Consider the following 12,843-nt stretch of genomic DNA (forward strand, 5'->3'; position numbering starts at 1 on the left):
GAAGCTTTATCAACTGCATACAGTGGAAAAACTTGCAAATTGGTAATGTCTTGTTGATCATATCAATAATATTGTGATCTGTCAAAACCTTCAACACTTGGACTTCTTCATGCTCGATTACCCCTCTGAGGAAATGTAGCCTCACATCAATGTGTTTGGTTCACTCATGATAGGCTGAATTCTTCGACAAGTGTATAACACTTTGACTATCACATTTAACAGTGATAACTCAACCTTGAAGTTTTAGCTCCTTAGCAAAACCTTCAAGCCACAAAGCTTCTTTCACAACTTCAGTGAGGGCGATATGCTCCGCTTCAGTGGTTGATAAGGCAAAAACCTTCTGAAGTGTTGCTTTCCAACAGATTGTCGTGCCAAACATAGTGAACACATATCCAGAAATAGATTTTCTAGAATATATACAACCTACATAATCAGAGTCGACATACCCTTCGATTTTTGCTTTACTATTTGCATCATATGTTCCTGTTAGCTGGTAAATTTCGTCCCAAAGAGTGCAAAGTTTGGTCGACCAAAAAGGAAGGTAGGAGGATTGGATTGACAAGGCAGAAAACTAGAGCATGGGGTCGACGTAGAGGGAATCCTGTCAAAGTCGAAGACCAACACACCAGGATGGAAATTAATCATGGGTAATTGAACGTGGGAAGTTACCTGCAAACGTGGGAGAGGTGCTCCAACACGTGTTATCTCGTGAATGGGTCGTAACCTCCCAACGGTCATTTTTACTAGTTGTTCTGGACTGGGCCACGACGCTTAGCACGGCGCGGCCCAATGCTCGCCAAGCCCACGTCCAAACGACCGTATCCAAGCGACCACGGGGACACGTCAGGTGAACGACCGTCCGCCCGGAGAATGTCTCCCCGGCCCCTTAAATACGTGTCGGACAACGAGCGGGTCCTCCTCATATGATCTCCATCCACTCATCGTCAACCCACGCCGCGGGCACCTAAGTTGTGTTGGGCAGAGCCATAACGGCATCTCACTCACCACGTCACCCAACTCCCCTATATTGTCTCCTTAGGGATAGGGGCAGTTGGACCAGGGGGCAGACCTTGGTCTAGGTCTTAACGCTTCTTACGCGTCCCCTGGCAGCTCCTCCTTGGGCCTAGCTAATCCAGCCCATTAGGAGCCTTGGCCCAGCGCTGGGGGCTCAATATAAATACCCCTTTCATGGCAAAGGGGCAGGTATTCTAACTCATACTCTGATAATCTCATTCTGTACCTTTTCTGACTTAAGCGTTGGAGCACCTTGCAGGTACACCCCCCTCTCATTTCATTCTCCGGCCCATTCACCAAGACCTTGGAAGGCCCTCCTGATCAGGTGAGATCAGTGGCGCCGACTGTGGGGACTAGCTATCCCCATCTTCATCAAACGAGGATCAAAAGCTCATTTATTTCTGTCCTTCCAACATGGCCGGAGAACAACATAGCGATCACAGCCGTCCCCTCGTCAACTACAACATGGACGACGGCCCGCCATCCCATGAAGCGGACGTTCGGGACGGTCATCCATCCACCCCGTCTCCAGAGCCCCAAAACAACGGAGATGCCTCTCACGCCCACAATTTAGGGGCAGAGACATTTCATCCCATTCCCGTTCCCGTTGAAGGAGACGCCGTAATGATTGCCATGGTGAATGCCCTCAATCAGGCCGGTTCTATGCTCCACCAGCAGCACGAACGAATCATGGCCCTCGAAGCCGAACGACAAGAGGCCCGACCCCAGCCGGTGAGTAGGATACAACAACGTTCGGAGCCAACGAAGAAGCGAGGACGTCGCTCTCCCGAACCCCACGCCAGCAGGGCACGCGCCCATCGTGACGGTGGTCGAGCGAGAACATCACCAAGGCGCGGGCACAGCCCCGACAACAACGAACTGTCTCCCTTAAGGAGCGACGAGGAAGATTTGCATTGCCCCCTATCTCGGGCAATAATGGAAGCCCCGCTCCCCAAAGGCATGGAGAAACCGCCAAACCTAGCTGTGTACGACGGGACTACAGATCCCGACGATCACGTCGACAACGTCAACGCGATGCTCGACTACCGCAATGATATAACCGGGCACCTCAAATGCCGACTGTTCTCAACGACCCTCAGGAAAGGGGCCATGGCCTGGTACAAAAGCTTGGCCCCTGAGTCCATTACGTCATGGAGAGTCATGAGGTCCATGTTCACCCGGCACTTTACAGCTTCCCGTCGTCACCCCAAGACTGAGGCGACCCTTGAAGCCATAGTGCAGAAGAAGAATGAAACACTGCGCTCATACATCGAGCGATTCAACCAGGAAGCTGTCGAGGTAGATACCACCGAGCACATGAAGAAGTATCTCCTCGAGAGAGGTCTCTTACCCGGCAGTGAACTTAGCAGAGCCGTAGGGATCGAGCCTCCCCGCACCTTAAACGAGCTCCTGCATAAAGCCCAGGCCTACATCAGATACGAGGAAAAGCAGGTGGCACACAATGCCCGCAGCGGACGTAACGCTGGGGAGACCGAGCACTCAAAACGCGAGGACACGAGCATTTCCCGTCGCAACGGAGACAAACGAAGAGAAGAAAGACCTCGCGAGCTCCGGGAAGGAAGAGGCCCCGCGGGCAGATATAGCGAGTACACCTTACTGACAGCTCCTCGAGAGCGTATCCTCGCAGAATGTATCAACTCTGAATTTAAGCAGGGCAGGGTCAGGTTCCCAAAACCGTCTGCACCAAAGCCCCACACCGACAAATCAAAGTACTGCCGGTTCCACAGAAGTCACGGGCACGTGACCGAAGACTGCGTCCACCTGAAAGATGCGATTGAAATTTTAATCCAAGAAGGGCGCCTGAAGCAGTACACGAGGAAGAACGAAGCTCCCAGACACGACGAGCCAGAGAAGAAGAGACCCCGGGAAAACACACCCCCTGACAACTCTCCCTATCAAGTGGCCCTCTGCGTGTCACGACCGGAAGATTTCTTCCTCCCCGAACCATTACCCGAGGGCAAGATCACTGCACTCAGCCCCTGGGAAGACTTCCCTACCACACTGGTGATATCAGGAGGAGGAACTAACGGGGAATCCGCGGCCCTCTCCGTCAAACGTAAGTTCGACGAACTCCTACTGACTGCCCCCGAGCAGAAAGCGACATTGACAAAATACCGGGGAAAATCCAACCCAATATCCTTCTTCCTGGAGGAACTCCCGGGCGGATCCCCGAACTCGGCCATCCCACTATTGATAAGAGCAAAGATGGCCCGATTCGACGTACGACGCATCCTGGTCGACGAAGGCAGCTCAGTGGATATCATGTACGTCCACCTCTTCAAGACTCTGAAGCTAGACAAGACCAACTTAGCCCCCTACGTCGGATCAGATCTCCAAGGATTCAACGGAGCAACAACCAGACCGTGGGGATATGTTGAGCTCCTCGTCACCTTCGGCGAACAAGAAACGGCCAGGGAAGTCAAAATCCAATTCCTGGTCGTAGACTGTCCGTCTCTCTACAATTGCATCTTTGGACGCCCGACACTGGCCGAACTCACTGCGGTCCCATCCACCGTCCACCTGAAGATGAAATACTACACCAAATTGGGACGTGTGGTCACCATCCATGGTGACATCGAAGCAGCCCGACGATGCTACGACGCCGCAGTAAAAGGACAGGCCGTAGTCAGCACGAAGAGCAACTGCAACAACAAAAAACTCAAGACCGAGGATCCTGCCCGAGGAGTCAACGCCATCGACCTCGACTGTCGCATCGGGCTGGACGAGACCGAAGAGGGGAGGTTCCCCAAGGAACGCTCTCTCGAACACCCGGTCCGACCAATCCCCGACGGGGAGTTCGAACTCATTCCTCTTGGGGACGATCCGGAAAGGACGGTGAAGATAGGTAAGGGACTACCCGAGGAAACAAGAGAAGAGCTAGTAGCATGCCTCAAAGAGAACTCCGACCTCTTCGCGTGGAATGCCGCAAAAATGCCCGGGCTGGACCCCGAGATCGCGTGTCATAAGCTAGCTGTAGACCGGGCAGCCAAGCCCATAGCACAGCGTAGACGCAAGCAATCGCCCGAAAAGGCAGAGGCTGCCGAGCGAGCTGTAAAAGACCTCTTAGAGGCAAATTTTATTTCTGAAGCCCAGTACACAACCTGGCTCTCTAATGTAGTCCTCGTTAAGAAAAATAATGGAAAATGGCGTATGTGTGTTGATTATACTGATCTTAATAGGGCTTGCCCGAAAGATGCTTTCCCCCTCCCTAATATAGACTCGCTCGTTGACAACTCTGCAGGTTTTAAACTCTTGTCCTTCATGGACGCATATAGTGGATACAACCAGATCCCTATGTCGCCCGCAGACAAGAAACACACAACGTTCATGACCCCAACGGGCAATTACTATTACAACGTGATGCCGTTTGGGCTCAAGAACGCTGGCGCTACATACCAACGCATGATGAACAAAGTCTTCAAGGACGAAATAGGGGACATGCTCGAAGTATACATGGACGACATGATCGTCAAATCACACGAGGAGATAACCCATGCTCGACACCTTACGAAGGTATTCGCGCAGGCGAGACAGTGTAAAATGAGGTTCAACCCCGAGAAATGCACGTTCGGAGTCCGGGCAGGCAAGTTCCTCGGTTTCTACCTCACCGAAAGAGGGATCGAGGCCAACCCCGACAAATGCCAGGCATTCTCGGAGTTTCCGACCCCGAAAACCAAAAAATCGATCCAGTCACTCAATGGAGTGCTCGCCTCACTCTCCCGTTTCATCGCCAAGTCCGCCCAGCACGCGTTGCCGTTCTTCAGACTCCTTCGCAAAGAGGCTACCTTCGACTGGACCGATGAATGCGAGCAAGCGCTACTCCATCTAAAGAAGGTTCTGTCCCAACCCCCGGTCTTATCACGGCCATCAGAAAAGGAAACCCTATACTTATACCTATCCGTGGCAACCGAGGCCGTCAGCGCCGTTCTAATAAGAGAAACCGACGAAGGACAAAAACCCATCTATTTTACGAGTAAAGCACTCCAAGGTCCCGAGCTCCGATATCAGCAAATCGAAAAGGTCGCCCTGGCCCTCATCAACACAGCAAGGAGACTACGATATTACTTCCTCGCACACACGATAAAGGTGAGGACCGACCAGCCAATCAAACAGCTGCTCGGGCGCCCGGATATGGCCGGGAGGATGCTCAAGTGGTCCCTAGAACTCTCCGAATTCGACATACAATACGAAAATAGAAAAGCCTTGAAAGCTCAGGCACTGGCCGACTTCGTCGCGGAGATGACCCACTGCCCGACTCCAGCAGAAAGCGCCCACAAATGGACGATCTTCGTCGATGGCGCCTCTAGCACATCAGGCAGCGGGGCCGGGATCATCCTCGAAAATGAAGAAGGGATCCTGATAGAGGTATCATTAGCGCTAGCGTTCCCAACATCAAACAACCAAGCCGAATACGAAGCCTTCCTCGCAGGCCTGAGGTTAGCCGAGGACCTAGGAGCAAAAGAGGTAAAAATATCCACCGACTCCCAGCTCGTGGCCTCACAAGTGCGAGGAGAATACCAAACCAAGAACGACAACCTCCTCGAGCACTTGTCCCTCGTCAAAGAAAAACTTGATAGATTTGAAAAATGGGAAGTTCAACACATACCCCGCGAGCACAACACACGGGCAGACGTTCTCTCCAAACTAGCCAGCACGAGGAAAAAGGGTGGGAATAAATCAGTAATCCAAGAAATCCTCCCTCGGCCCAGCATCAACAAACTACCGCCTCCACTCGAGGTCAACGCTATTGGAGATGCCCACTGTTGGATGACACCCATCTACAATTACCTCACACGAGACGAACTCCCGGCTGACCCGAAAGAGGCGACCACTGTCAAACGACGCGCATGCTCGTACGTACTCCTCGAAGGCAAACTCTACCGGAGAGGATTCTCCATCCCACTACTCAAATGCGTCGAGGAAGAGAAAGTCCCCGACATTCTCGGAGAGATACACCGGGGAATTAACGCTCAACACCTCGGCGGACGATCGCTCGCACGAAAAGCCCTTCGAGCAGGCTACTACTGGCCGACCATGCAAAACGATTCGAAAGAGCACGTCAAAAGATGTGACAAATGCCAACGACATGCCGACATGCACCTCGCACCCCCGAACGACCTCAAATCGCTGTCTTCCCCATGGCCCTTCGCGTGGTGGGGCATGGACATCCTCGGGCCCTTCGTCACCGGATCATATCAGAATAAATACCTCATCGTCGGGGTGGATTACTTCACCAAATGGATCGAGGCGGAGGCACTGGCTAAAATAACCGCGCAGAACATTCTCCGGTTCTTCAAACGCAACATCCTCGCTCGGTTCGGTATACCCCAGGCACTTGTCACAGACAACGGGACACAATTCACGGACGGAGGATTCCAGGACTTCATCGCCAGCCTGGGCACCACACAACATTTCACGTCTGTCGAGCATCCGCAGACGAACGGGCAGGCAGAGGCGGCCAACAGGGTAATCTTACGTGGCCTCAAACGCAGACTCGGCGAGGCAAAGAGGGCATGGGTCGAGGAGCTACATAGCGTCCTATGGGCCTACCGCACGACACCACATTCTACCACCGGGGAAACCCCGTTCCGACTAACTTACGGCACCGAGGCAGTCATCCCGGTGGAGATACGGACGCCAACGAGGAGGACGGAGGAGCCCCTAGACGAGGAAATGAACGATGAGACCCTTAGAGCCGAGCTCGACCTAGTCGATGAGATACGTTCCGAAGCAGCTCTCCGGGAAACAACCCTCAAACAAAAAATAGCACTACGCCATGACGCGAAAGTCATAAAAAGAGAGTTCCAGGTCGGCACCCTGGTCCTCAGAAGAAACCAGAAAAACCCGAGAGAGGGCAAACTGGCGGCCAACTGGGAAGGCCCTTACCGCGTCCGCGACAAAACGAGCAACGGGGCCTATTACCTAGAAAACCTACAAGGAGAACAACTCGCTCGACCATGGAACGCAGAAAAACTTAGACAATATTACAGCTAAGTACGCCACGGGGAGACGTGGCAGGTACGGCCACGCTCTTCGTCCCCAAAACCCCAGGGAGGAACCACGAGACCCGGGAACGATCCGGGGTCACATAACAAACACAACCCTCCCCGACGGTTGGGATCTTGACCAAGACCCAACGTCGAAGTACCAAGACTGGCAGGGCACCCAGCTCGCGATGGGAGGACCCAAGCCTCGGGACCAGGGTTTGAACAACGGACCCGGGCTTCGATACCCACGGGCACAAAGCCCGACACTTCGTCGGTTCCCTAAACCGAGGAGATTAACAAAGTCGAGCAGAGTACGAATTCATGCAAACAAGTATCAAACACAAACGAGCACAATGAACGGTAACAAAAATATTCATACATTAGAAACGACAAAAGCGGCCGAAGCCAAGTACGCCCGAAGGCCATATTACAACGCCCGAAGGCCAAAATACATAAGGCACGCAGGCCATGATAAGAAAAACATATAAACTAAGACTCCGCTCGGAGCTCCTCTTCATCCTCTTCTTCTTCTTCTCCCCCCAGCTCCTCCTCCACTTCAAACGGGCAGACGATCTCACCATCCCGGACGCAGCAGTTATAGGCCGACCCTTCCGTCACCAACTCAGGGTTCAGAAGCCCGAGCTGCTCGACAGCATTGTCGAAACCCTCTTTGAAGCAGGCCACAAGATCTTGGTTGAGAGTCCGAATATGCCCTAGCAGCTCACCGCGCGAGCCAAAGGCGCGTTCCTCCTCGGTCTCATCTGCCAGAGGACGGACCTTTCCCTCGAGAGACTCAACCTGAGCCCGTAGGTAGGCGTTGTCCTCGGTCAGCTTCTGATGGTCGACCACCTGCTCTTCCAGGCTCGCCTTAGCAGCCTTCAACTGGTCCCTCTCCCTTTCCACCTCCTCCAGCTTCTGGCGCAGCCCTTCCTGCAGCTGATGCTCTTCTTTGTAGTCCGACAGATCTTGAGATAGTCTTTCCTTCTCTGTCCGAACCTGCAAAAGGGCTTCCTCCAGCGAGGCGGTGGAGACCGAAGTGTCGGTCAGAACCATGGCCGTCTCCATCACCCGGATGACGGCAGCAATATCCCTGGCCAGATCTTTCCTCCGGGCGGCAACATCCTGGTCCAGAATAGCCTTGGCCTCAGGCGCAGGCACAGCAATCGACTCCTCGGCCTTGAAGAACGACCGTTCCACATAGCAGGGAGGCAGAAGATAGCTGCCCGGTCCATGCGAACCTCCTGGAGACGACCTGGTAAGGGCCCCAGCCGGACGCTTCCGTTTATGGAGGGGAGAAGCCGCTGGCGACGGACTGCTATCAGGAATGGTGATCGGGTTAGATCGAGGAGGAGAGGAAGGAATCACGCTCGCCGCCTGCGAGGGACCGACCCCGGCATCGCCAGCAGTCTCCGAGACACGGGCCACAGTTTTCTTCTTCTTCTTGGGCACCCGGTCAGGAGCGCCGACCTGATTCGCTAGCTTCAGCACCCGATCACGAGCATTGGGCATGGCACCTGCAAGTAAATTACACACAAACATTAGCGACCGAAGTCATAAACAGAAACAAAAAGCTAAACAAAGTCTGCCTACTCAATAACGCCAGAGCTTCCTCCTCGGTATCACACTCGAGCAGAGCCTTCGTATTGATATAACGCGTCTCGGTGATTAGCTCCCCGGCCTCATCCAGGTAGGGCACGCCCTGTCGATTCGCCCAGAACGCCAAGCTGAAGCTCTGCACGTAATCGACCAGCTTCTTGTACGCGAGCCTATCCTCCTCGCCGAGCATCGCGTACTTGACCCGGTAATGCGCCGTGGAGAGATCGAAATGATCACGCTGCCACCTCAGCGGTATCTTCGACATCAGCGTCTCCTCCCCGTTGGGTTCCCGTTGATAGTAGTATAGAGAGTGAAGGGCAGCCCGGGTAATCGGCATCACCACGTACCACCGGCTTTTGAAATGGCGAACAGAATCCTCGTACGTCTTGAACAGACGCACGGGCTGCTTGAAAGAAACCCAACTGTGGCGACCACGGGAACCGGACCTCTGGAGATGGAAGACGTGGAAGAAGAGAGCCCGGGTGCAACCAATGCCGAGGAACTGGCAAACTAACTCGAATGCCCGCATAAATGCGAGGGCATTAGGATGTAGTTGGGACGGCGCCAGCCGGAGCCACTTGAAGACCGACATCTGGAAGGAGTTGAAGGGCAGTCTGATCCCCGCCTCACGAAAAGCAAATTCATACATGGTGAACTGCTTCCCCGGGAAATGATGACAAATGCGGTCTTCTTCCTTGGGGGCGCAGCAATACCAGTTTGGTGGATCCTCCCGGCTTATGGTCTCGACCATAGCGTGAGCAGTGATGGCCTCGTCACAGAAGTCGGATTCCTCCTCCAAGGGCTCGTCCGCAACCCATGAGAAGTCGACCTGCCCGGAAGAGGAGGCGTGTTCGGTACCATCTCGGACACTCCCGTCCCCGACAGGGAGACGAGCGATTGTCGCGTCTTCGGTGGAGGACCCAGAATCTTCCTTCCTCGGTCGTAAGCGCCCGGTAGCACCTGAAACGCAGACAGAAAGAGTGAATTCGACGTCATATCAAATCCACCCTTCCACCGCAGGTCAAGTGAAAGGGCGTAGCGGCGACGGACACTAACCGTGCTCAACTCGGTGGCGCGCGCACTCTATGGAGACCGGGCATAAACTTCATACAGCCTATGCAAGTATTACCCAGCATATTAAGTTTATGCCCGGTACAGTAGGATCCCAACCCTATTTTCTACCACCTAATATACACCTACAGTCCACTACACTGTTCCCAAGTTAAACCTAACCACATTTCTACAACATTATCATGCGTTTGACAGAAAACAACAAGGAAAAAGAATGGGTCACAGTGGAAAATCGTACCTGACATAGTTAAGTTGAAAGGGTACGGTGGTGTCCGAGCGGAAGACGGTGGTTCAGATAGGAGGACGGGCGGAGACGGCGGTCCAGACGGTTGAGCAAGCAAACGAGAGAGAAGGTGGAGATCTCCGGTGAACGTATGAGCGAGAAAAAAAGGTAGAAATGAAGTTACTCAACCCCTTTTTATAGGGCTTGGCACGTGGACCAACACGCTAGGTCATCATTGCCTAGCCTGCCTACGCCGTCTTTGCGCGCGAAACGAAGCGACGCCACTAATCGTGAGACACGTCTGTCAAAGATAAGAAGCTGAAACGACCCGAGCACCTGTCCGTCTCCTCGACTCACCAAGACGCCTCCTCCCCGCGCCATACCCACGTTTACTACAAGGAAGGAGCAGATCAACCGATCACCTCCATCCCCGACATTCCCGGAGAAATGTCAGTCATGAATAGGTCTGTTACGACCTCACCTGTCTAACGATCAAGCTTCCCCATCGTCTCGGGGAACCCTTAGTTGAAACATAAGTCATCTCTCTGGCTCAGAGACTCGACTTGGGGGGCTCCTGTTCTGGACTGGGCCACGACGCTTAGCACGGCGCGGCCCAATGCTCGCCAAGCCCACGTCCAAACGACCGTATCCAAGCGACCACGGGGACACGTCAGGTGAACGACCGTCCGCCCGGAGAATGTCTCCCCGGCCCCTTAAATACGTGTCGGACAACGAGCGGGTCCTCCTCATATGATCTCCATCCACTCATCGTCAACCCACGCCGCGGGCACCTAAGTTGTGTTGGGCAGAGCCATAACGGCATCTCACTCACCACGTCACCCAACTCCCCTATATTGTCTCCTTAGGGATAGGGGCAGTTGGACCAGGGGGCAGACCTTGGTCTAGGTCTTAACGCTTCTTACGCGTCCCCTGGCAGCTCCTCCTTGGGCCTAGCTAATCCAGCCCATTAGGAGCCTTGGCCCAGCGCTGGGGGCTCAATATAAATACCCCTTTCATGGCAAAGGGGCAGGTATTCTAACTCATACTCTGATAATCTCATTCTGTACCTTTTCTGACTTAAGCGTTGGAGCACCTTGCAGGTACACCCCCCTCTCATTTCATTCTCCGGCCCATTCACCAAGACCTTGGAAGGCCCTCCTGATCAGGTGAGATCACTAGTATTTAAGTGAATTGTAATGATCATTTTAAGGGGTGACATTTTTTAGCATTGCAGTAGGAGTATACTTGAAGTATCAAAGTGTTTACGAGAAAAGAGTCATCTCCCTACAAAATGTACTTTTGCTTCCATTTCTATTTACAAGTCACTTAACTTACCAGATTGTCTTTGTTTATTTTTTTCATTTACATCAGACTTTTGTCCTTTATTGCATTACTTTTATTGCATTTCTAACCTGCAAAACGTTACATTCACTATCCATAAATATTCCAAAGACTTTACTGTCATACCCCAAAATTTGCCCGTTAATCTTTCAACACATTTTTCAAGACATTGATCTTAAAGGAACAAAGGCCCAGCACACAGATGGCCCAATCCAGAAAAGGACTTAAACTGGCATGCTCGCTAGGCGAGCAAATCCTTCGCCTAGCGAACCCTTCGCTACACCACTCGCCTAGCGAAGCTTGCGAATACCCGAATTTTTGGGCTTCATTCTGAGCCCATTAGGTCACAAAAAAATCACTATAAATACCAAGACCTCAGTCAGAAGAGGAGGAAAAAAAAAGGGAGAGGGACGGACGGAGACAGAGAGAAGGAACATCAAACCCTGGAGGCTAACCCAGAGAATTCAGAGCAACCCTAAAGGAAACCCTGAAGGAAACTCATCTGCACAAAGGTTACCTCCGCCCAACTCAATCCGGCGCCAACCCTAAGAGTGACTTGTCAATTCAAGGTTGCAATTCAATTGCAAACAGGTTTGCATTACTATTACCGCTTTATGCTCCCAATTTTAATGTGATATTATAATTAAATTCATAAGTATATTTGAGGTTTTGCGTGTGAATTTAAGTATGCATAGAGATCCTGAATGTTTAACCATGTAATTGCTGTAGTGAATGCCATAGGGTTTGGAGCTTGCTGAAATCGTACTGCTCTAAAATTCAAAACACGCAGCCGTTCGCTAGCACATCGCTAAGCGAACATGTAGCGAGCGTTCGCTAGGCGAGGCAGCAGCGAACATGACAGTCGCTGACTTTTCTGTTCTGATCTTTGCTCATCTGACATGTTTTATTATCACCATGCATTGTTTACCTGACATCATTACTGTTGTGATTCCTTTTGTTTGGTGCAATTCTCGATTGCACCCTGATTTGGTATTCTAACCTGTTTGCTGAATTTTGTAAGGGTTCCCATATTCCCGGAAAAGGTGGCTGGCTAGGTATTCCACTTTATTTGTGGGATACCCTTGTGGAGATTCATCCTAATTACTTAATTGATTTTAATATGGAGATTCATCCTAATTACCTAATTGATTATAAAATATTGCCTTTGAATATGTGATCTTGGACCTCTCTTTGTTGCCTTACGGTATTACGGTATTATGGTCATGTCCCGCGAATGTGGGGATACATTTAGCAAAGACCCTTCGATTAAATCATCATGTCCCTATAAAATAAATCATCGTCCCTCGGATGTTGCCTACGAATATATGATTTTATCCCTCGATGACCCGTCGTTGTAGCCTACGGTTAAATGATGATTGTCCCTTCGAATGCTAAAGTATCCTTACAAATGTTGCCTTCAATGACCAATCGATGACCCTACGATGTCCCTTTTACATCCAAAGGATAAAACTACTTAATTCTCAATAGTAAGGATAGTTTTACCCTCATAAGGATAGGAAATACCCATAAAGACCTTGGGTAGGTATAACTCTTAATTGCTGACTCACAACCTAAAACATTTTTTCATAC

At 51.8% G+C, this 12,843-nt stretch overlaps 1 protein-coding gene across 1 annotated transcript; it reads left to right on the forward strand.

The window, feature by feature from the left end:
- Nucleotides 1-1,428: 1,428 nt before the first annotated feature.
- On the forward strand, nt 1,429-7,029 carry LOC127131234 (uncharacterized). Its single transcript, XM_051060165.1, has 2 exons — nt 1,429-5,888; nt 6,528-7,029. Exons 1-2 carry the CDS (start codon nt 1,429-1,431, stop codon nt 7,027-7,029), a joined length of 4,962 nt encoding a protein of 1,653 aa, XP_050916122.1.
- The last annotated feature ends 5,814 nt before the right edge of the window (nt 7,030-12,843 follow it).

Source organism: Lathyrus oleraceus, chromosome 3 (genome assembly GCF_024323335.1).
Source record: "Lathyrus oleraceus cultivar Zhongwan6 chromosome 3, CAAS_Psat_ZW6_1.0, whole genome shotgun sequence".
NCBI lineage: Eukaryota > Viridiplantae > Streptophyta > Magnoliopsida > Fabales > Fabaceae > Lathyrus > Lathyrus oleraceus.

What these genes read in the sequence shown, in the direction of transcription:
- LOC127131234 (XM_051060165.1), top strand. Translation starts at nt 1,429, where the DNA reads ATGGCCGGAGAACAACATAGCGATCACAGCCGTCCCCTCGTCAACTAC. An exon ending in GTCAAACGACGCGCATGCTC is followed by an intron (nt 5,889 to 6,527) that starts GTACGTACTCCT and finishes CCTCAAACGCAG; the next exon opens with ACTCGGCGAGGCAAAGAGGG.